Below are 25,580 nucleotides of genomic sequence, written 5' to 3' on the forward strand. Positions count from 1 at the left end.
TTCTTGTATTGCCTCTTCCTCTTGGATGATTGTACTTGCATGGCTTGGATACTTTTTTGTTTGATATAAAGGGTTTATGGATTTTCCTTTAAAAATCTAGGATTATGCTCATTTATGATAATCCATTATTTTGTGTTCGGTTGTTTGGTGTTTTTTAGACTTTGAGTCTTCTTGATGAGAAGTGGATGTGGATGTCCATGGGTGTTCTTCAACATAGTGGTTTTGTAGGTTTTGCATGCTCAAGGAAAAACTTGTAGTTTTTTGTAGATCTATTGAAGAGTTATTTTCTAGACTCTAGTTTCTTCAGGGTGATATTGGATGAGATAGTTGTAGTTCTACATGCATGCATGCATTGTGCATGGTGAGAGGAGGTGTATTTCATTCTCTACATGGAGATGTTGGTACGTGATCAGTCACTCAACATTTCTATGGTCATGCTTTTCAGATTCTTGGACTATGGTGCTTGGTATGGACATAATTGGCAAATCAGGTTTGTGCTTGATTTGGTGTTTGAATCATGTTGTCTACATGATTTTTCTCTTCGATCTCATTTTTACATGTCATTAATGTGATAGTGGGTTTGCATGTTGCAATGATTGGATCTACAAGTTATACAATCAGGTGGGTAGGCCACCCATATAATTACAGTAGGATAACTTGGATGTGGAATGTCTATATCCACCATATTTGAATTAGCATTGGTGCAGACTTGTTAGTTGGCCTTGTTTGTGATCATTTATGCATTGTTGTGGTTGCTTTGCTATGAGGGGATAGATGATAAGTGAGTACTTGGATAGTCTATCATTGGGTCTTATAACATGGTAATTTTCCTTAGTTTGGAAACCTTGGTTTCACTCAGCTTGAAGTACGTGCCTGGATGATTTTCAGATTCGGGGAATGGTGTGTCATATGCTTAGAGAGCTTAGTATCACATTTTAGTGGGAGCTTTAGAAGTGGTTGTATTTTTCATCACATGGTGATGGATGATCTTTGTTAGTGTTACAAATTTTGGAGGATGTCTTAGATCTTGTTGCTGCAAAAGAGTCTTTCACATTTGTTGGTTCACTAGTTGGAGATGGTATCTTCGTGTGATTGGAGAGGTTGACATCTTTAGGATTCAAGGGGTCCTTGGTAGAGATGTTTTTTATGCTTTTATTTGATATGTTATCATGGAAGCTTTTATGTCATGGTTTTTCTTTTGATTACTAGTTTAGAGTTGTGACATGATGTAGTTATTTGATATGATCACATGGAGCATGCTATCTCTTTGGAGGAGATGGTTTAGATCATGTTGTCATGTTTGTGTTCTTGATTCCATTGTTAGAGCTTTACCATTGATCCTGGTTTAGTTTCTTGGCATTGAGTACTTTGATCATTTGCTTGATACTTCATGATAGTGCTATGTTGCAGCAGTGGATTTTTGCGTGGAGTGATTGATTATAGGTGCTTGTGGGTACTTAGAGACTTAGGTGAGGCTAGAGTTCTCTTGATATGAGAGACACATTGTTCAGATGTATACTCTTGATGAGATTCAGTAGAAAGTCTAGGGAGCCTACATCTTGATTGGGCATGAGTTCAATAGAGACCTATGAGGAGATTGTTCTTGGATAAGTCACAATGACTTGCATATCTTGGAGGAGCATTCTCATCCCCAACTCTTGGTCTACTTGGTAATTTATCACTTGAGAGGTATTGCCCAATGTTATTTTTAGGTGCTTCATGTTTTCTTTCATATTCATGGATCTTGAGTTGTAGTTAGATAGTTCTGGATGATTCATTGTGAGAGATGGATAACATGTTTATCTCCTTGAGGTGTGTTTTTCATTTATGATGATAGTAGGAGATAGTAGTGAATTGATTTCCTAAAATGGGAAATTGAGTAGTTGATCTTCTTTGAGAGGCTTACATCCATGTAAATTCATGATATCATGTTATGTTTGACCTCTTGAGGTTGAATGGTTTTTTGGATGTCTCGATAGCTTTTCTCTTAGAGTTGTGAAGGAGATCATACTTTGAACAATTAACATTTAGAAGTGTTTGTGGAAAGACATGCTACATGCTTATGATTTGTAGGTTCTCTCTTTGGTCTTGGTTATCTTCTTGGATGTTTGGGTTCATATAACCTTATTTTTTAGATCCATTAGAGCTATGGTGGTCACTCTTTTGTGGTCATATGTTCTCGCTTGTACTTCTTCTTCTTTTTGTGATGACATGTTGGTTCATTTATCTATTTTCTTTGTTGGATGTGGAGAACATGGGAGAATTGCGAAGACTAGATGAGAGAGATGTTTCTTACAACATTTTTTCTACAGGATTTTGCATATCTTTGTGGATGGTCCTTGGTACTACATAGTTACACTTCTTTTTGTTGTTATCAATAGACTCAATATGCCTTTGATTTTTCATATTTGACTTTATCTATGTAGTGAGAGTTCTTGTATGTGTTTAGTCTTCATCAATTGGTTTTCACATGGAGTTTGAGGTTGCAGCTTATGGGTTGGTTATGTTGTTGGCATGAGTTTGTTGGTGTGGGATACCTTTGTGGTATGGGTGATTGGATGGGTTAGCATTTGATTTGGATGCTATTTTTTTAGTCCTATGGATTTATCAATTGGATTAGAGCAATTATTTTGGTTTTTTTCTAGCCAATGTTTTATCTTGTTTTCTAGAGGATTACTATGCAATTGTTTTGGGCTAAGAAGTTGATGTTTTTTATGCTTTTGTGTAGCACATGAGCACAGTGGAGTGGCAATAGTATTTTGTAGCCTTTGTTCTCACTAGGATCTTATGCTCATGTTGTTTGGACAGGTGCCTAGTTGTAGCATGAGAGCAAGTGTTAAGATTTGTGTGGTTTCATGGATGGTTGTGATGATATAGTTTCATCAATTTGACTCTTGTAAGGTCTTCGTCAAGTGGGAGATTGTTAAGATATGATGACTCAACCTTATAGTGCTTTATTGGTTTTTTATTTATGCATTTTTGGAAGATGCTAAATGAGACCAAATCTTCCACAAGGAAAAACTTGAAGAAAAAACTAGATATTCTATTTTTTGGGCTTTATTCTCTTTGCTTTATTTTTTTGCAAGAGCTATGCATAAAGAAAATTTTTAAATAGGTTGTACATACATTGAATGTAGACTCTTTAGAAATTGTTTCTTTTAGTATGAAAACTCTACAAATACAATGAATTGTTGAAGAGATGTAAGAGAGAGATGAGAAGTTCTTTGCACAGGGTTATGTTGTCGGATTTTTTCTAAAATGGAGCAAGATGTTAATCTCCATGTGAAAGTTGAAAATGTATTATAACCTGTTGAATAATGCATTAGCTTCATGGTTTTGAGGGTGGGGTTTTTACTTAGAAATGTTTTCCCCACGTATATATGTGTTCTCCATTTTGTTTCATTCTTCTAATTTCAATATTGTAGAATATTGAATATGTATGTCATAATAATATTGAAATTTGTTAGATTGGTAAATTGTAATCACTTTCCTTTAAGGATTTAATTGTGAGAAAACAACTATGTTTGATTATGCTTTTATGACGTAGTAGTATGTACTTCATTTTTGCTTATTATAAGCTATTCAAGAAATCATTAGATACATAATGTGCATACTAATTTCAAATGACTTTTTGGGATGTTCTTATTTCCTTTCAATTTGTCATATAGAGTGATTGACCTCAACGTGATTTTGTGAATTCTAAAGAGGTAACTGTGAAAATCAAATGATCAAGAAATACGAAAATTCTAGGAGATCCCAAGTATTGTAACAGCAGTTGACTTAAGAGTTGTTAGCAGTAACACCTCTTCAATTTCGTTGTGTGAAACATGTGTTGGGGATGGCATTAAATTTCCTAAATTTTCGAACATTTAGGTAATAGCTATTGAGACCTCTTTAATTTCGTTATGTCTAGACGTGTGAAAGCAAATATTATGTTAATTTACAATTTTTTTCCCTTTAATAAGACACTTCCCATATTTACACACACTAAAAGAGGCAAGCTTTACAATCCTGACAAAGGAGGATGCCCCGCCCAGGCAATTTCCATCCAGAACAAACAACAAAGTAGCAATGTTTTTGGTTTTTTAAGGTGTTCAAAGCCGGGATTAGAATTGCATTTGTACAATTCATTAAAATGTACACATCATGTCCTAAACACTCCCATTCGCATGATGCTGATTTGACTTGGTCAACTCACATCTAGAGTGTGAGAACAGTATTATGGGAGGCACAAGTTCCAATTGATGCTTAACTGCGTAAATGCTGGACTACGGAAGCATACACAAAAGAGGGTACAACACATTCTGTATTTATAATTATGCATGCAACTTTAGTTTGTTTTTGCAAGCCTCACACTAATGCCAATAGGAATTTGTTTTGAGACTATCTTAGTTTTCTAATGCATGATATTTGAATGAAAAGAGAACAGTTTGCCCCCCTCTAAATGAAGTCCACGTCTATTGCTACCTCTCCCAAGTTAAGAAAAACCCCTTTTTGATAAATGAGGTAGGCAGATTTTTTTAAAAAGAAAAGGCAGCTTGGAATAGGAAAGCCGAAGTTCGCTGTAACACCTACGACCTTGATGTAATGTTCCCCTTTTGTCTAATACGTCAATAAATAAATAAAGATTAATGCTAGTCTATTATCTATATTATCTATTTTTCCATTTTTGCTATAGGCTAATAAGGAGGTTTAAGTGTTTAATTAAATAAAAAGAGGAAAAAGTTATAGTTATTGCTAATATGAATTTAACTAGCAATAGTCGCATGCTTTTGTACATGAATGCGCCGATAAGAGATAAGATTTAAAAGAAAAGTATAAAATAAATATTAAATAATGTAAATATATTTTTTTTTTAAATGAAAATACAAAAATAAAGAAGTTGAAAATTAAAACGTAGATATAAAATTGCAATATTTAGGAAATGTGAATATTGCTTAACAAACGTATTCAATAATTTCAATATTTTACAATTAAATTCAATTTATCAAATTTTTAAAAAATCATTTAAAAAACTCATAAAAAAATATAATTACGAAAAATTAGTAAGAGAAATACAAAAAAAATAACATGAAAAATAGCGACATCTCTAACAAATATTCTATTGACTAAATAAATTATAGAAACTAAAAAACAATATTTTAAAAAAAAATAAACTAATAAAAAAAAAAGTGATTTAAATACTAAAATCTAAATTAATTTAAAAAATCAAATATTTAATAAATAGATATCACAACATAATCTAATGTGGAGATCACAAGTAATTATTTTTAAAATAAATAAGAAAAGAATAACAATAGTTAAAAGTGGATATTTAAATTATAATTTTATGTGAACAAATTAGATTATTAATAATTTCTAATTTAAATATTGTAATATTTACTAAAATCTTTTAAATAGATTAATAAATATTATTTATTTAAATTAAATTTATCAAATATGAAAAAATAATTATTTAAAAAAACTATCAAAAACTCTATTATGAAAAATTAATAAGAGAAATACAAAAAAAATGTCTACTAAATATTTTATTGACTAAATAAATTATAGAAACTTAAAAATAATATTTAAAGAAAAAATTAAACTAATATAAAAATAATTTAAAATAATTTAAAAACTAAAATCTAAATCGATTTTAAAAATCAAAAGTTAACTAAACAGATCATAACATGAGCTAATGTGAGATCACAACAAATAAATATAAAAAGAAAAATAATAGTTAAAAGTGAAGATAACAACTAATAAATAGCAAAACAAGAGTTAAAAATGGAAAGAGATAAAAAACTGCCGATAAATAATTAACAAAAAAGATTTTCAATTTTCCGGCCAAACTCTTCCAAATTTTTCGTCAAAATTTTAATTTTCGCGAACAAAGTTCCCACAAATAGCCTATCGACTAAATTATACATTGACAATTATTATAAATTCAAGCCATGGGGGTGAATTATTATATATGAGGCAAATATTATTATTGTCTAAGTTGCTAAATAAAAGAATTAGAATAAGGAAATCCATAGCTTTCTTGGCTGACGATATTTATAAAAGGTTCGATTGAGGTTTTGATTGATTTGATATTTGATAATGTCTCCGTTGTTGCTGGTTTGATAGTAGCAGCAATATATGAGGATGGAAAAACATAGATATTCATCAGTTGCATGGAAACCCAACCTACTTGAGAGGTTAAAATTTATGCATGATCTAGCATTGTAACAGCAGTGTATTTGATGCAGTAGCCATACATGTTTTATATCAGAATCATTTTCAATAAATTTGTATTTGTAATCACTTGTTTCCTTGGAAATCTCTATTTTTTTCTTTGCATGTTTAATTCTCATGTTCGTGTGTTGTTAGCTTGCAATGAAATGAAGCGAATTGTGTCAAAAATTAAAAATCCAAATCAGATTAGAGACAATAACCTAATTAAGGGTATTTCAGTTGGGAAATCCAGCGCCACATCAATACTAAACAAAACCTTCTGCAAGATGATCAAAACTTGTTACCTAAATACATACTACAATAAACAAATGCTTTCACTAAAATAACAGTATATGATTTACACACCCGTCTACTGGGGGCTTCAATACAAGTTTTATATGTTTACAGCATTACTCTTAACAGAACTAAACGCTAAAACGTACTATCAAAAATGGAAAATAAACTATCCAGCAAGTGGATTTGCATGTATAGTAACACGATTCAATCTGATTTCTGCAAGTGGTCGGTCTCCAGGTCCTGTTGGTGTCTGCATATATGAAAAACCATAATTAATAATTAATCATTCGGCACCAGTTTGAAAAACAATTCTCAAGATGCTCCAGGAAATTATATACTTCAGAGATGTCCAGGTATTATTTGGACAAGAAGAAGCCTTAGTTCATCCTAAAATATTATAGTTAAGTTAAAAAGATTCCCACCTTTTCCATTAGGTCTAGAACTTCAAACCCATGGATAACTCTTCCAAAGACAGTATACAGACCATTCAGATGTGGTTGTTTGGCATATGAAATGAAAAATTGACTGCCATTTGTGTTAGGTCCACTGTTTGCCATAGAAAGCATACCTCTCGAATTATGCTGCACAATTCAGAGCTTTTCTCACTTTAATAAGCAAACCATTACTAAAAACATAACATGTGCATAATGTATGACAAAGAAATAACAGAAATTACCTTCAAGGATTCCCTTATCTCATCGTTGAATTTTCGTCCCCATATGCTGGTGCCTCCTCTTCCTGTACCTGTTGGATCTCCACCTTGTATCATAAAGCCTTTGATGTTGCGGTGAAAAATTGTACCATCATAATAGCCACTGGCACATAATGCTAAGAAGTTCTACAAGTATTTTACGAAATCACTCATTAATCAGAAGTTTCAAGCATATGTTCAAATCAAATATCCTCATTTTACTAAATATTTAATAAATGATAGATAAAATACTCGACAAAGCAACAATACATGTAATGTTAAGATCACTGTATTGAAGAAGATGAATAAAGTGATACAAGAAATTCTTGACACCCATTATAAATGTCATTTTGACAGCCTGTTTAGTCAAAACTTTATAGGGTTTCCCCCAAAAAAGCTTTTCTTTTACTTCATCTTCACAATTATCAAATTAATATGTTCCATTAAATTTAATTTTAGATGGACATCAAAAAGTTGAACTTGACATTGAATTTCAAATCCAAGCAGCATAAAAAATTTATCACCTCTGGCTCCAACAACACAACACAGAGGCAAACATCAGCATTCCATCTTGATCACAGATTAGCTTCAATCCTCTAAAATCCCCAAAACCGATTGGGATCACTGGGTAGAGCATAAACTGCCAGGATAAAATGGACAGTAAGACATACTTTATAATATTATATAGCATAAAACCTGGACATAATACTTCTCCCAACATCCTTTAACCTGTGCACAATGGGAACTCAGAATTAAATTTTATCTGATGTTGTAGATGCAAATGCCCTGATAGACATGTCAACCAATTAAGGCAACAGACAGAGGGTTTGCAAACCATTTAACAAATACCTGGAAGAATTCAGATCTTATTAAATACAGTGATTGTGTAGCATTCATGAAATGGGTTCACCGAAAGGGTCTTTGAGAATCTTGGGCAAATGTAGTTGGCAGGCGTAAACCCAAACTCCCAACGCTTCTGCCAGCACTCTCCTGACTTGTGCCAAATTGGGAGCTTGGAAAATCAACAGGGTATAGAGTTCCATCAAAGAATAATTCAAAGCTGATAATGTCATATGCCATTAACACCAAATGTTCTTATAGACATGTATGAATGATGTGTGACAACAAATCATTGACGATGATTATAGTTATTCATATATTATTAATGCTATGTTTTTGCATTTTTGTTCCTGATAAGATTAAGATTGTCCTTGAAGCGAAGAAAAGAACCTCTCTTTCTTATTCGGTTTATGCAGTTGTGCGCTACTATGAAACAATACCACAATGCCTTGTCAGAAAATGTATTAAAAGTGGATTCATAACAACATTCATGACTGATGATTGATAAGAGATCCTTGAATGCTTGGAATGTCTCTTTTACTTTATTGGTGAACCGGTCACCACATTTACTAACACTTGTGTCACAACCCTCCATTGTTGCCCTTTAAGAATGATAATTTTGTTTTCCAAAATGATTGAATCTCCTCAAATAAAACCATCTCCCGTTTTGTATCTTTCAATGTCAGGGAGAAGTAACACCTCTTCCATATGTCTTCCTTTTGCTGGAGTAACAACCTTTCACAATTACCACCCTTTGAAAGAGTACAACCGTTCATCATTTTATCCTTTTGAAGAAGTCACTTCCTTATTTCTTTCATGTTCCTTCGTCCATTAATCCTTCCTTGATTTGCTTATTCGCATTCTTTCTTTATTCCTCCATCCACATCCCCAACCAAATGAGCTCTTCTCCCTTTTATATCTCATGTCTGAGGTAGTCGAACGCTTGATTTCATGCCTTTTGACCATTCATTAATTAATTATATTCTGTTTTATTTTTATTCTTTTATATCATTATTTTTACTTATTTATTAATGAATCCTATTTCAACAAGGGCAGACTACATATTTGGCCTCAAACGACTAGAAAAAATGGTCATTGAGAAAAATAGTAATGGGTGGATTATATCCTTGTGGCATTTGATACATAGCCCCACATATTGAAGAAGCTTTTCCTAAGATCATGGCACAAATCAACTCCCTTGTGCCCTATCAAACAAAGAGGGGTTGCAGCCAAACCATAATAACGAGAATCGCCCAAAAATCGCCTGAATCGGCAATTCCGCGACCAGATTCATGCTGGGCGATTTTTTTTGCATCATGAATTGGTATCGCCAATTTCTGGACCATGAATCGCCTGAATCGGCGATTCAGGCGATTCATGTAAAAATTGTCAAAAATCGCCTTTAAAATCGGCCATGAATCGCCCGCAGCATGTAAAAAGGGAAGTTGAAATTTTTTTTAAAATCACTTTTTTTTTCACTTTGTTTTTGGCCTATTCTCTTTGTTATAACCCTAAAGGGCCTTCTATTTGTTAAGCATGAGTAGAAGAGAGGAAAAGTGAGAGAGAAGAAGAGAAAAGAAAAGTCATAGGTTTCCAACCGGCAAGAAGGAGGAGCACCAAAGAGATCAGCAGGCCATTTGGGGAGCCCATCAATTGCTTTGGGAGCATTAAGGAGCCAATATCAACACTCCTCAACTCATTTGCAAGAGGTAAGTGCTTTTTTTTTTTGCATGTTAGTGTATTATGCATTTTTTGTTAAATTTTTTGTGTATTATGCGTTTTTTGTTAAATTTCTATAGTTTTCAAGAATTTTAGTGTAAATCTTAAATGTTCTTTATTTTTACTAAGTTGCAAGCTAAGGTTTGTTGTTTTCTAATTTTTATTAGTTTCAAACTTTGATATTTTACATTAAAAAAATTATTGCAGCAGCCTTTGCTCTCATTTTTCGCAAATTCCAATGGGTAAAAAAGATGAATGTTGGAAATATAATGAAGAGTTTCCTGGAAGAACCAAATATCAAACAAAATGCATGTTTTGTTAAAAAAAAAAAAAAACTTCCGAGGGTATTTATAGATTGAAATTCCACATTGCTGCTATACCTGGACACGATGTTACAGTTTGCACTCACCAAACTCCTGAGGCAAAACGCACTTGCTTAATGGCATTAGAAAAAATTGAAAAAGACAAAGCAAATAGGAAAATGCAAATTGAAGGGTTAAGGGGTATTGGCTCCCATGTTCCCGCATCTGCAGCCGCATCCACATCTGCATCTGCATCAGCTTCCGCATCCGTAGGTTGTGTTGGAGAGGGTTCTTCTAGGCCTCCTTTTTATCCTAGTTCTTTTGCTCGTGCTAGTGCTAGTGCTAATCGATCACATACTGAAACAAAGTCCCACACCAACCTATTGCAACCTAGAGTGCGGAAAAACAGAATGGATAGTTACTTTGTGCCTCGCACTACTCCTGGTTCCCAACCCACGCTTGAGGGCATGGGTTTGAACAAGGAGATTCACGATGCTGCCAGAAAGGAGATATGCAAATTTTGGTACTTTTGCAACATTCCATTTATTGCAGCCAGGTAATTGATTCTTTTTTCTTTGTTTTCTTTAAAGTTAAAATTAAAAGTAAAAGTAAAACTTTAATTATATCTACTTGTTTTATAATTTGAGTCTTTGACATCTAAACTTTTATTTGTGACAGGGCTCCTTATTGGCAGAATATGATAGATGCGGTTGCTATTTGTGGTCCGGGGTTTAAAGCCCCAACTGAGGATGAGTTGAGCGGATACCTCCTGGATGAGATGGTAGAGGACATGAGGGTTGACCTCGAGGAGAACCGAAAGGAATGGATTGCAAAGGGTTGCACCATCATGACTGATGGTTGGACCGATAGGAGGAATAGAACACTCCTCAATTTTCTTGTATCCTGTGGAGGTGATTGATCATTCTACTTTCCTACATACATTGTAAATTTTGATTTGTTGAATGCTAATTCGTTAATGATCCATTTAATATTATAATTCGTTGTTTTGTTACTTGTAGGATATACCATGTTCATAAAATCCATTGATGCTTCTGCACATGTGAAAAATGCCACATATTTATGTGAGGCTATTGAGGAAGTTATAGCAGAAGTGGGGGAACAAAATGTGATCCAGGTGGAGACGGATAATGCAGCAAATTATGTTGCAACAGGTAAACTTTTAACTTTGCAAGTTTTGAAAATAAATTTATTTGAATTTTGAAATTTGAGTTTCTAATTGACTTAAAATTGTTGTAGGTAAACTTTTGATGGAGAGGCACCCCACCATATTTTGGTTCCCTTGTGCGGCACACTGCATTGACCTCATGTTGGAGGAAATTGGCAAACTTGAGTTTGTCAAGTCATGTGTGGAAAGGGCAAAAAACATATGCAAATTCATTTATAATCATGCATTTGTCCTTAGCACAATGAGGAAGTACACAAAAGGCAAGGAGTTAGCTCGCCCAGGTATCACGAGGTTTGCCTCGAATTTCATCACCTTGCAGTCCTTGTGGACATCGAGGGATGGATTGAGGAGCATGTTTGTTGGGCAGGAGTGGATTTGCTCTTCCTATGCTACGACCATTGTAGGGTTAGATGTGGCGGATTGCATATTTGATGAGGATGGTTTTTGGAAACTCACTAGAGAAATTCTTAAGGTAAATTTATTGCAATTTAACATTTACTATTTTGCTTTTACTTTAAGTTATATTATTTTATATTTAAGTTTTGACTCAATTTTTTTGTTTTACTTTATATGTAGGTCACTGAGCCCCTTGTAGCTTTGCTACGAACTGCTGATGGGGAGAAGCCCTCTATGGGCTACATTTATGAGGGCATGGATAGGGCCAAGGAGGCCATCAGAGCCCAATATGCAGGAGTGCAGGAGAGGTATGGTCCTATTTGGGACATCATCGATAGGAGATGGCAGAATCAGCTCCATCGATCCATCCACGCAGCAGCTTACTATCTGAATCCAGCATTTCGTTTCCGTCCTGAGTTCAAGGCGGATGCGGAGGTTCTCACTGGCTTATACACAGTGATTCAGAGATTGAGTAGCGATGAAAATAGCGTTGCTACGATTGTTGAGCTAGACCAGTTCAACAATAAGGAGGGGCCACTTTTCTCTGGTAGGATGGCCATAAACGCTCAGACAACACTACAGCCAGGTAAAAATTAAATAATATATTCAATGTTCATGAATCTAGATTCTAAACTTAAAGTTGATTATATAATGCATTAATTTTAGAGTTGTAATTTGTAAATGAGACTAATTGTTTTTGTTTTTTTCTTATTTCAGATAGATGGTGGCAAATGTTTGGGGCCACAACCCCAAACCTTCAAAAAATTGCCATCCGCATTCTGAGTCAGCCGAGCAGCGCTTCTGGATGTGAGCGCAGTTGGTCCATGTTCGAGCACATCCACTCGAAGAGGAGAAACAGGTTGACAGTGCAGAGGTTGAATGATCTTATCTTTGTTCATTACAACCTTTGTCTTAAGATCAGACAGATTTTGGGCGCTGACTCCTCTCCGATCATTCTGCAGGAGATTGATCCAGAATCAGAGTGGATCACAGAGACCGTGGACCCAATCTTCACTGAGGAAGACCGCGCGTGGGTTGACCAGGTGGATGTAGAGGCTGAGGCTGTGGCTAGGGCAGAGGAGGCAGCTAGAGCACGTTCAGGCATTGGTAGACACACACGCACACGCACAGACGCAGGCCCTAGCGACGTTATTCATGAGCCTATTGCCCATGTAGGGGACATGGCTCGACGATCCTCTAGGACCTACCTTACACACCTTTCTCATAGGCAAATCGGATACTCAGAGGCTGAGATTGAGGCTGCAGCAGAGCTAGAGGATGATGATGAGGATGATGAAGCTTGAGTTGGAGCCTTGTTTTTATATTTTGTTTACACTGTATAGATATTGATAGTGATACTGAATCACTAATAGACATATGTTGCAAACTTTCATGGATCTTCATCTTAGATTTATATATACATTTATGATTTGATGTCTTATAGATCTTCATGATTTCATCTTACTGATTCTATGATTTGAATCATTATGATCATTTTATTTTTATTTACTTCAGCTAGCATACAATTTACATTTTAGTACATAATGATAACATAGTTACGTATGTGATGAATTTTATGTTTCATGTTTATGTATGTTAGATTCTATTTGATGATGTTATAGTGTTTTTAAGTTATATTCAATAAAGGGTGCATGAAATAAGTCTTAAATTGTTAAAATCTTTACATTTAAAGGGTTTTTTCAAATTTGCCGATTCATCGCCGATTCACCGCCGATTCACCCCCGATTCACGATTCGATTCGGCCGTGCCAATTCCGATACGATTCCGATTCACGTTATTTTGAGCCAAACCCAGGACAAACTACTACCTGCAAAATTAGCTTAAAAAGACGAGAAAAAATTGCTCCACACATATACAATTTATTGTAACAAAATAACTTAGATTCTCGGCAAGCACAGAGGGATAACACGAAAACATAATGCCACACATAAGAAACACGAAAATGAATTCAAAAGCAAATCTCAGATTCTATTAAATTCAAATCTTGTTACATACATCCTTTGAAGAGATTCACTCTCTATTCTTTGGCTTCTAAACTCACTCTCCTGTTACTCAACCTTTTCTGAAAATATGAAGTCACCAGCAAGCTTTCCCCTTTCTTCCTTCTTCTCTCCAGCAAACTCTCTCCTAAAAACTAACTTACAAAATACACTTTAGATATTTAAGATGAGGAACTAATTTGAGCACCCAAACCAAATTGAAAAACAAAACTGAGGGCCTAAGTCTAGATACTTTGAAATTTCAAAATCCCACATTAAATGCTTCAATTACCACTAACTGTTCCTACGCACTCAGATAACATGACGTCTAACAGACAAAAAACATGAGTTAACATGGCATATATCAGCAGATTCAAAACAATGACATCCAACAATTAACACATCATCGCGGATGCTCTTGCATCATTTGCCACGGTACAAAAAAATGTTTTATGGGCATAAAGCTCATGAACATTCTTGCAATGACGAAACCTCAATCCCAAATTTCTCCAATTCTCCAGCACCGACCCAAGAAGGCTCATCAGCAGCTTGGTTCTTCCAACGAACTAGATACTCCCAATACTCCTTTCTCCATGTCTTCCTTGCTATGCATGAATCAATAATCTGCTCAATGCCTTCAATTCTTTTCTCTAGCAATTGATGTGCCCATTTCGATGCATCCGAAATTGGGAAGTGAATCTTCCTCTCTACTAGACTCTCTACTGGACTCACCTTCATAGTACTACAAATCTGGTACATTGAATATTGGTGAAATGTCTAACCCAACTGGAAGTTCAATCTTATAAGCATTCGCTGAAAACTTGCGTACAACCTTGCATAGGCCAATCTTCTTGTTTTCCAGCTTGTTATAGGTAACCTATGGAAACCTTTCTTTACACAAGTGTGCCATAACCAACTCCCCAACTTCAAACTCCTGTACTCTTCTATGTTTATCAGCATCTTCCTTGTATTTCATATTACTCTTCTCTAAAGCTCTTTTTATTTCCTTGTGCCCTTCATGAATGAACTCTGCAAAATCTTTTGCTACAACACTCCTAGTCAAATCAGCACTATCTCTCAACTCATCAACTACTCTTGAGCTGTACCCATACACCACTTGGAATAAACTCTTCCCTATACTTCGGTTAAATGAGTTGTTATAAGAAAATTCTTCTTGTGCCAATATCAAATCCCATTGAGTTGGTTTGTCTCCCACCAAACATCTCAAGAGATTACCCAAGCTCTGGTTCACAACTTATGTTTGACCATCAGCTTGAGGATGGTATGTTGCACTAAATTCCAACTGTAGTCCCATCTTCTTCCACAATGTACGCCAAAAATGTCCAACGAATTTTGTATCCCAATCTAAAATAATACTTTTTGGCAAACCATGCAACCGAACTACCTCCTTAAAGAACAATGAAGCTATATGGGAAGCATCACTACACTTTCCACATGGTATAAAATGAGCCATTTTTGAAACTCTATCCACTGCAACAAAGATAGAGTCATTACCTCTGTGTTCGAGGTAGTCCCAAAACAAAATCTATGCTAATACACTTGTAATAACCCCAATAGGTTATAACTTCTTCAAACACCAAAAATCTTTATACTTCAGTTGTTTGACATTTCGTCAAACACTTTGCAAACAAGCTCTGACACCACTGTAATGACCCTCCTCAAATCTGCTTTCAAAAAATGCTGATGAAAGCTCAAGGAATTTCATCAAACAATTCACATGCAAGGGACGTATGACTGATATAGTATTTCAGCTAGCTTTAAATGACTCTTTCTTCAATTTGCATCAATGAGAATCTTGTGCTAGAAGACTCCAAATGGACTACACAATGACCTAACATGAGTGTGCTACTAATTATGACAATATTCAATGCATATATATGATCTAAGCATGAGAAATGAAAACCTACAGCCAATTGGCATTTTTACAAACAGTTGGTATGCAAACTAACTAGCTGATAAATAATGATATTGAATTGCTTAAATGACACCAGCAACTATTATCTTCTTAATTGCAATGAAAAATACAATGCTCATGAAATATGGCCAAGACTTTGGCATTTACATGGATTACAAAATGCTAATGCTGGTATAATGCACACTTACAGCTGAAACTTATAACACCCTAAAAAGCAATACTAACAAAGGAACCTGGTTGTAGATGGCTGTAATAATTTTCTTCAATGCTGCCCTTTTTGCTTTGCTTTTCTGATTTGCTTTTTCGAACTGCTTTTTCGGATTGCTTTTTCGGCTTGCTTTTTCGGTTCCACTTTTTCGGACTGCTTTTTCGGCCTGCTTTTTCGGTTTCGCTTTTTCGAACTGCTTTTTCGTATCTGTCTTTTTCAGACTACTACCCTTTTGAATCTCAAGACAATATCTTTCAATGGCGTCAAGATTTCTAGCTTGAAGGGATTCCGTCCTTAAAACTATTGAGACATAATCTCCAAAAAAATTTCCAATTTCTTTGATATTTCCAAGCATACTAAAAAGAAGCTCTTCCCTTTCTTTTATAGTGTTTTCACAAGAGCTCAATCCTTTGCTTTCTCAATGTGAGATAAAACATCACTCCCTTTATGTAACTTATGTCTCCAATGTGTTATAAAATAAAGGGGACTCTTTTAATTTAAATATTTCCCACAAACTATAGTCTATGCATTAATAAAGTTAAATATTTAAATTTAACTTTATAAAATAGCTTTATCAATGCATAACAAATCTTATCAATGATAAACAAGTCTTCTTGCCGATTTTAAACAATTACCATCGACATACCGTTGCCACTGGATGTCCGACCATATCCAAGATGACTTACTATAAATAGTAAGTATGCCCAAAGTTGCCTCAAAACCCCTCAAAAAGACCTGCAACTAAAACTATCTAAGCCAAATGGCCTCTAAGCCCCTTTAGTGTCCTGGTTAGCCTACGTGACCGTGGGAAAATAAGCTAACGAGAACATCATGCTATAAATGCTAAAAAGGGGACATTACAACACTCCCATGGCTTATCCAGTATCAATAGTGGCTGGTAAAATCCAGTATTTTGTTTTACTCCTTTGGCATATTGACATACCCAAAAGTTTTGCACCATCCTTTTCACATCTGCACTCATCCCTGGCCAAAATAACATTCACTTAGTTGAGCTAATGTCTTGTCCACTCCAAAATGTTTTTCTTTTATCAAATTCTCCCTCATTGAACCTCTAGGAATGCATAGCCTCTTTCCTTTAAATAGTAAATTTTCTTATATGAAATACTCCACCATGGAGTCCTATCAACCCCAACCAGGTTCTTGCATGCTGCCCAGGCTTCCTTAAAATATGCATCTTCTTTATATAACTCTCCCATACGATTAAAAAACAACACTTACACTCAATTCATTCAGCAATAAACACCTTCTACTTAATGCTTTTACCACTCTATTTTATTTTCCACTTTTATGTTTCAAAACTAAAGGAAATTTTTTAAGGAACTCCACCCATTTCACATGCCTTTGACTCAACTTACCTTGGCTGATGAATTGCAATGCACGGTGATTTGTGTATAGCACAAACTCCTTTGGTAGCAAGTAATGCCTCCAGTTCTTGTCAATTGCATAAAACTCTTGATCATACATGGATTATTTTCTCTTTGCCTCATTGAGCTTCTCGCTGAAGTATGCTATGGGCTTTCCTTCCTGATTTAGGACTACCCCTACTCCTGTCCCGCTTGCATCACAATCAACCTGAAATACCTTTTCAAAATCAGGTATTGCTAGCACAGGGTGCTCTCCTTTGAAATGTTGAAATTCTTTCAACTGTTGTTGTCCAAGTAAATTATCTTTTATCTCCTCTCATTGTTTCAGTTATTGGTGCACATATCCCACTGGAATTTTGAATAAACTTCCTACAGAAGCTCCCCGAACCATGAAAACTCCTTGCTTCAAACTTACTACTTGGAGAAGGCCAATCAACTATTGCTTTCACCTTTTCTGGATCCATCTTTAGACCTATGCTGGAAATAAAAAAGCCTAAATATACCAGCTCTTCTTTCATAAAACTACACTTCATTAAATTCACCATCAGTTTTTCCTCTTTCAGCCTTTGCAGGACAGCTCTAACATGTTGTAAATGTTCTTCTTTAGTCCTACTATCTATCATAATATCATCTAGATATACAATCACAAACTTACTGAGATATGGCTTCAAAACTTCATTCATCAATCTCATGAAAGTGCTTGGAGCATTCATCAATCCGAACAGCATCACCAATTATTCATATAATCTGTCCTTCGTTTTGAATGCGGTGTTCCATTCATCACCTTTTCTTATCCTTATTTGATCGTAACCACTCTTCAAATCTATTTTTGTGAAGCATCTTCCTCCACTCAAGCAGTCCATGAGATCATTCATTCATGGCAATGGAAATCGATACTTGATGGTTATCTTGTTTATTGCTCTTGAATCGGTGCACATTCGCCAACCTCCACCTTTCTTTGGTGCCAACACCGCTGGAACTGCACATGGACTCAAACTGTCTCTAATCAGCCCCTTAACAAGCAACTCTTGCAATTGTCTGTTCATTTCCTCGTTCTCTCTTGGCGACATTCTATACGGTTCCTTGTTTGGAAAACTCGCACTTGGAATCAGATCCATACAATGGCTGATGCTTCTTATTGGGGGTAACCCATCAGGTAACTCTTTCATCAAGATTTCAGAAAACTCCTCCAATATCTCTTGGATTTCCCTTGGTATCTCATCTTCCTCCTTGGCTGTTCCAATGGTGGCTGATTTAGCAATTATAGCAAAACATATTTCCTCCTTGTAGTCCCTCTTGATTTATCTTCCCCTTCACCGTCACTATCCTTTATGGGATTTAAAAGATACCCTCTTCCATCTTTCTTGATGATGTATGTGTTCATATTGATCATGAACAACTTGTCGATCAAATTGCCATGGTCTGGCCAAAAGAAGATGACACACATCCATTGGCATTATGTCACACATGACTTCATCTTTGTAATTCCTAATCTGAAAACTCACCAAACGTTGTTCAATCACCAACAATTTATGTTCCTTTTTCCAACCACGAGACTCTATATGGACTAGGATGCTTGTTTCTTTCCAAATTCAGCTTGCTCACCATTTCTTCAGACACAATATTATCACTGCTACCACTATCCATTATGACTTCACAACATTTTCCATTTACCTTACACCTTGTTCAGAACAATTTTCGCCTTTGGTGTTGTTCCAGCTTCTCTCTTTTGGGATTCAGAAAAACTCTTCACATCATCAATGACTCTCCACCTTTAGGGTCTTCTCCACACTTTGGTGGATTCTTCTGATCACTTTCAGCTTCCACCCCATGCAATCTAGTTTCCTTTTCCTCCATCATATTGAATTCATGGGCACTCAAATGCTTGGTGCCTTGTTTCCCCACATTGGTAACAATAATGACTGAAACTCCTTCCTCCACCTCTTCCAAAGGATCCCCTTCCACAGGAATAACCCTCCTTTCCTCTAGGGAAGCCTCCTCTTCCCCTTCCTTTTTGTGTACTTGCACTAGAAGTCTCTGTTGCATCTTGTTTGTTGGTAGAGCCTCTACCACTGTTGGGCTGTCCTCTTCAATGTGGAAGTTTGCCTCTTCCCCGTGAATTACTTTGTTGCTTCCAATTGAACTTTCTCTGCATCCTCTTCAACATGACCAGCTCTTATGTTTAACCAGTAAAACTCTTCGATGTACTCCACACTGCTCTCTCTTTGCTTGGGATTCTGCATCTTCCTAAAAAGACTGAATCTGATAGTTTTGTGGGCAGAATTCGGACTTAAGCTTTGTTACCATTCAATCCCATGACTGAATCTTATCTTTTCCCCTCCATTGCTTGTCCATTTGTACATGTTCCCACCATAGGGATGCGTGGCCCTTCATCTTAGTGCGGACATACTTAACCTTTTTTTCTTCTCCAATGTTCTCAAACTCAAAATATTTATCTATCTCACTGATCCAATTCAACAATTCTTCAACATTCATTCCCCCTTTATAAGTTGGAGGATCAAGTTGTGGCTGGTGCTTGCTTTAGTGAGAACTCTAATGATTCTATCCTCTTCTGGTTCTACTTTGGATTGATGTAACTCTTCACCTCTCTAAATGGCTTATTCTTCCTCATTGTCACTAATGTCCTCTAAGTGCACTCCTCTTCTTTGAGATGCTTCCATGGCTTCCATTCATGCCATAAGACCACTAATTGCCTCTGCAATTCCAGGCTCCTCATCCTTGATTCTTCTTCTTCTTCGACCCCATCCTCTTTGGGCCATGTTTCTTGTAGGTCTTCTTCTCAACACAATGAGCCTTTTCTCTGATACCACTTGGTGCAGATCAACTCTCCTATGCCCTATCAGATAGAAAGGGGTTGCTGCCAAACCCAAGACAAACTACTACCTACAAAATTAGCTTAAAAAGACAAGAGAAAGAATTTCTCCACACATACACAATTTGTTGTTACAATATAACTTAGATTCTCAGTAAGCACAAAGGGATAACACGAAAACATAATGCCACATATAGGAAACACGAAAATGAATTCAAAAGCAAATCTCATATTCTATTAAATTCATATCTTGTTACATACATCCTTTGAAGGGATTTACTCTCTATTCTTTGGCTTCTAAACTCACTCTCCTATTACTCAACCTTTTCTGAAAATCTCCAGTCACCAGCAAGCTTTTCCCTTTCTTCCTTCTTTCCAGCAAACTCTCTCCTAAAAACTAACTTACAAAATACACTTTAGATATTTAAAATGGGGAACTAATTTGAGCACCCAAACCAAATTGAAAAACAAAACTGGGCACCTAAATGCTTCAACTACCCGCATTAAATGCTTATACTACCACTAATAGCTCCCACGTGCTCGGATAACACAACGTCTGACAGACAGAAAAGATGGGTTAACACGACATATACCAGCAGATTCAAAAAAATGACATCCAAAAATTAACACGTCATCGCGGATGCTCCTGCATCAGATCATTTGGCAAAATCTTATGCAAAAGGACCATGATACAATCGTAAAAAATAATCCTAAATTTCATGTTATTTTCCTCCTAGAGTCAAATCCATTGGCTCTATATGTGTCTATCAAATTAAGTACAATTTTGATGGCTCTTTTCATGAGTATCAAAAGAAGCCTTGTTGCACAAGGCTGTACACAACAAGAAGGGATTTATTATGAGGGATTAGGGGCCCATAAAACCTAGATCTAAGTGGCATACAAAAAGACATGCTATTTCCCTTGCAGCTCAAAATGAATGTAATGGGCCTTTCTAAGGAGGATGTTAATATGTCTCAACCTCATCATGTCTTTCAAGTTGTTGGTTCTAGGTGCAAGTTATGTAAATTCATGAAATCATGTACGGACTCAAACAAGCACTCAAGGCATGAAATGCTAAGATTGACAGTTGTCGATGCTCAAATATGAAAGTGTCACCTCACCAAGAACATCATCAAGGAAGTCTTAAAAGTGTGGGATATTAAAGCGTAAGAAATATTCAGAGGTAAAAGGCCAATTCCTTATCAATTCTAGTTTATTAAACTAACTAGAGAAAAGAGATAGAAATAACTAAAAGCTAAAATGAAATTGGGACAATTAGCCAAAATCGATTTTCCAATGCCAATCTTTCACATAGCCATTTAGTCAACAAAAAGTAAAACCTTATTGAAGACTGATTATTAATGTGTAATCAGCCATCCATAAATATCGAAGGTTACAAATAATCGCAACTTCATATATATTGAGTAAGAAGTACATTTCATTAAAACCTAAAATGCTCTAGACACATACACAATGTCTATTCTAGGGCTTAACGCTAGTAAAACAAAGAAATGGTTTTGCCTTCAAGGCTCATTAAACACAAATCTACAAAGTCAAAACTAAAAAAAGAGCCTGAAGCACTTATTTATATAAAGAAAATTAAATATATAAATAGAATGGTCAACAACAAGAATGCTTCTTCAATGTTGTGTAGCATTCGGGATATGTCCATTGAGAACTCCTACTTGAAATCGCTCTTCCACCTTGCAAACATAACTACCCATACTTAGACTATCACAGAATGAGAAATGCATGCTCAACTACATTTTCAATACCATCACATGCTTTATTAGTTCACCTCTGAATATTTCAATTCATTCACAGCCTTCGCCACTTTTAAGATTCTATATATGCCTAACCAAGGTGGCAAGATGCACAATTCCGACTACATTTTACCTTTTCCTTATGTCTCTTTTGGCCAAAGACTCATTAAATCAAATTCAGCAATCACTCGAAATAGTGAAACAACTCCTTCATAGCATTATGAGATTTATCAGGTGATCTGCAAACCAAACCAAATATCTAACCAGCCAATGCGAGGTCATCCAACAAAGGAATCTTTCTACCTTATCAAAGAAATTACAGTCCATCTTAAAAAATTGATTTGGAATCATTAATGATCCTCGTTAGCTAAAATTCATTATCAAATTTATAAAGCATATAACTTGCATGCGCTATTAGATGAAAACAACTCAACAACCCACACTTCAAGTCTTCCAATGCTTCAAAATGCCTCTAATAAGCTAGACCCCCATGATGCACAGCAAGTTTTGCAAAAACGGGTGGAAAAGGCCACTACAATTATGGGCAATTTTTGGCAACTCTCAAGGATTTTTTTCTCATGGAAAAATAGGGAACTCGAAAAAATTGGGCATAGTCCCATTGATTAGAACTCAAAACACAAAATGAAAAAATATGAACACTCACTAATCAGAGAAGGTGAGGTTTTCCAAGGTTGTTTAGAAATTCTTCCATTCTTTATCATCAAGTACTTAAGCCTTTAAAAACTTGGAAGCACCAATTTTGCTCGAAATATCCCTATAAGAAAATATCTACACCTTTGTCACCATGCCTTAGACATGTACCTCCACCTCTACCAAAGGCCTTATGACTTTCTAATCATCACCTAATGTAGGTACCTCAGGCCATGCCTAGAAGAATGATTCATCATTTTTCGCGCAACTAATTGCTTCTGGTATAGACAATATGTTTTCTGCTTAAATCATTTAAAAATGATTTCAACCTTCAAAGAGCTTTCCCCTAGTTTGAGCTCCTATAATTGTACTTGCAGAATATTAGACAGCTTTTTATATTCTACTACTTTTGGAATTATTTTATTGGCCTATTGCCTAAACTCATCCACCCTTAACGTCAATATGACGGCTTTCAGTTTTACTTCATCCTCTCTAGCTGTGAGCACCAAAATTTATTACTTGAATCCCTATTATCTTATTCTCAACTTCCTATAGCCTTGTCTAAAAATTCTTTTCTTTTTCATTCCCTATGTTCAATAGTGCCCCGTGTGCTAGGTTGGATACCAACTGGTTCAGACTAGTTACTTGCAACTCCAATCCTTTTTCTTTCAACTATAAGGCCTTCAAGTTCTACTTCAAAAGTTAAAATTCTACTTCTTCCCTAATTTTATTCTCCATGGCTAGATATAGAGAAGTTGCCAGTTTAGTGCTCCCTTGGAGGAACTTGATTATGTCTTTTGGTTGAGCTTCTTTCAAACTTATCCCTAGAGCTTACGCTCCATAATCTGTCAAAAGCATTTGCCCTCAAGATTTAATTACCATGGATTGCACACCAATGAAATCCATTGTGTGCTACGATGGCATCATAGATGACTCTTACTCTAGTTGAATTCAGACAAGCAACAATCTTAACACATCTCTATTGATCTTCCTCTTCTCTCTAGGTTAGTATATATATCAGGAAAAGCCTCTAGGGTCCTTTTATGAGAGCAAATCTAGAAGCTAGCTGAGAAAAAAGGAAGGACAAGAAGTGAGCCAACTATTGACTTGATGATAATAGAAGTGAATGATTGCTAGGAGATGAGAACTTGAAATGATTGGGATTGTGAGAAAGACATTGAATCTGTAAAATCATTGGGCTAGTATTATTAGGTTATGTTAGAGATTGAGAAGAAAATGTTAATCCTCCTAGAGAAATAATGACTGTTTGAGCAAGAAATTGATATTAGGTACATCTTGCAAGCTGGCTGAAAAGAGTGGAACTTATTGTTTGAGTGAGGTTAAGTCGAGATGGAAGTGATTGATGAGGAGGGTTCATCATAAGTTAATAAATAAAGGAGAGATGGGAGAGTTGAGGAACAGGGGGCACACTTACTGTTGCATGAGTAGGGAAAAAGCAAGCAAACACACTTACATTGGAATAAACAGATTTCTCTTAAATTTTCCACGTTTGATCTTCTATTACAGATTTTTTCCTTTCTTGTGTCTCTGCTGAAGAGGAAGGAGGGGAGGAACTAAAAAAATGGTGTTCGCAATTATTGGTGCATGAGTAGGGGAAAAGGGAGCAGAAACAATCACATTGGAGTAAGCGGATGTCTCTTAAATTTTCTGTGTTTACTCGTCTATTACTGGCTCTCCCCTTTCTCCTTTTTGCCTTTTTTCCAATTCTCTTTTCTTACTGTTCTCTGGGTCTTTGTCCCCTCAATTTGAAGCCTGTTGGCCTCCATACAAAGAGGAGCTTGTCGCAGATCCAAAGGACTAGGAAGTGTTGTTGAAAGTTTGTCTTCCCTTCCTTCAAGACTTGACCTTTTGATCTCTGCTTTCAAAGGTTTAACCTTCGAATATCAAAAAAATTCATGGGATTTTTCATATAAATGCAAACCAAAAGGCTGTTATTTTTGCTTCTCCAAAGTTAAGAAGCTGAACCAAGGCACCTTGAAGAACTGCACCAAAAAAGTATAGTTCATTTCAGATTGTATGCTAAGGGCTAGGGGTAACACAAAACAAACCAGGACTCGATTCAGGCATACATTCCTGAATGGAACCCAAAATAGCATTACTTCATTTCATATTGAATACTAAGGGCGACGGGTAAGCTATACGCAAACAAGGATTCAATTCACACATAAATTCCTGAATGGAACCCTACTGTAACAGTATAAGGTCTAGTGAACTCACAATTTAGTCACAGCCTAGCACCTAGAATTATAGGTCGCCTCTTTCTTAGCTGAAAAATTTTGAAAAGGTTTTCTGAGATTAGCTGAAAATAACTATATTACAATAACACCCATCAAAACTACATCACAACTTCTCAATATCCTACCTGGAATTACAAACTGGCGAATTGCACTAGAGTTTGCTTGCTACAGCTACACGGCAACCCTTTAGACAATTGCACAGCTAGTAATTACTAAAACAAAATTATAGACACCGTTAAGGCAAGTATGGCCGAGTAGTGTCCTGTAAAAGGCTTGCCTCGTTAGATTTGAACCAAAATTGTTTCCGTTTGATGACCAGTAGAACAAACCGACATGGCAATATCAATTTCAAATATAATAAACCCCGCGGAAATACCTCTGCAGTCTTTGGCACCTCATCGCAAGAAATTTCGCATTTGATATCTCCAAGGTTTGTATGAAGCGTGACAGACTGAAAAATGGGAAAACGAACACGGATTAGAACATTAAGATTTGAAAAAGAGTAACTTTTCAACGTAAGGAAGTTCAAACAGGTAATGTAAGGGGCTTGCCATTGACAGCTCTTCGAGTTTGAGGAATTTTGAGACACTACTGTATCAAAATGCAAAACGATACGCTAGACGCCCTTCACTTGCAGGTATAGGTCTGATTTGAGGAATTACAAGCTTTCAAAAGTCTCTCCAAAGACACTCACATAGGGTGGAAAAAATCTTATTACATTAAAGAATTTAATCTCACTTCTAGTCATGAAAAGGCCTATATAAGAGCACCTATTAATCGGAAAGCAAAAATGTTGATGGCACAACTTAGAACTAATTCACATCAGCTATGATGTGAAACTGGTCGGTGGCAAGTTCCAAAGGAAGAGTGGGCAAACAGAACATGTTTATTTTGTAATATGGGAACAGTCGAGACATAGC

General features: G+C 35.8%; 2 protein-coding genes across 2 annotated transcripts; one reads left to right on the forward strand and one right to left on the reverse strand.

Moving 5' to 3' along the window:
- Nucleotides 1-6,372: 6,372 nt before the first annotated feature.
- On the reverse strand, nt 6,373-25,370 carry LOC149532075 (Cyclophilin-like peptidyl-prolyl cis-trans isomerase family protein). The gene is made up of 5 exons (XM_089810157.1): nt 25,212-25,370; nt 25,037-25,111; nt 7,169-7,330; nt 6,915-7,073; nt 6,373-6,742 (listed from the first exon to the last, which is right to left on the reverse strand). The coding sequence occupies exons 1-5, from the start codon at nt 25,212-25,214 to the stop codon at nt 6,659-6,661; spliced, it is 483 nt and encodes a 160-aa protein (XP_089666283.1). The 5' UTR covers nt 25,215-25,370; the 3' UTR covers nt 6,373-6,658.
- LOC149532076 (uncharacterized) lies at nt 8,286-13,065 on the forward strand. The gene is made up of 7 exons (XM_089810155.1): nt 8,286-9,732; nt 9,950-10,600; nt 10,723-10,955; nt 11,064-11,216; nt 11,302-11,702; nt 11,807-12,212; nt 12,344-13,065. Exons 2-7 carry the CDS (start codon nt 10,182-10,184, stop codon nt 12,928-12,930), a joined length of 2,199 nt encoding a protein of 732 aa, XP_089666281.1. The 5' UTR covers nt 8,286-9,732; nt 9,950-10,181; the 3' UTR covers nt 12,931-13,065.
- Nucleotides 25,371-25,580: the final 210 nt, after the last annotated feature.

This window comes from Cupressus sempervirens, chromosome 11, assembly GCF_028749045.1.
Source record: "Cupressus sempervirens isolate cs-2001-9-10 chromosome 11, ASM2874904v1, whole genome shotgun sequence".
Classification (NCBI taxonomy): domain Eukaryota; kingdom Viridiplantae; phylum Streptophyta; class Pinopsida; order Cupressales; family Cupressaceae; genus Cupressus; species Cupressus sempervirens.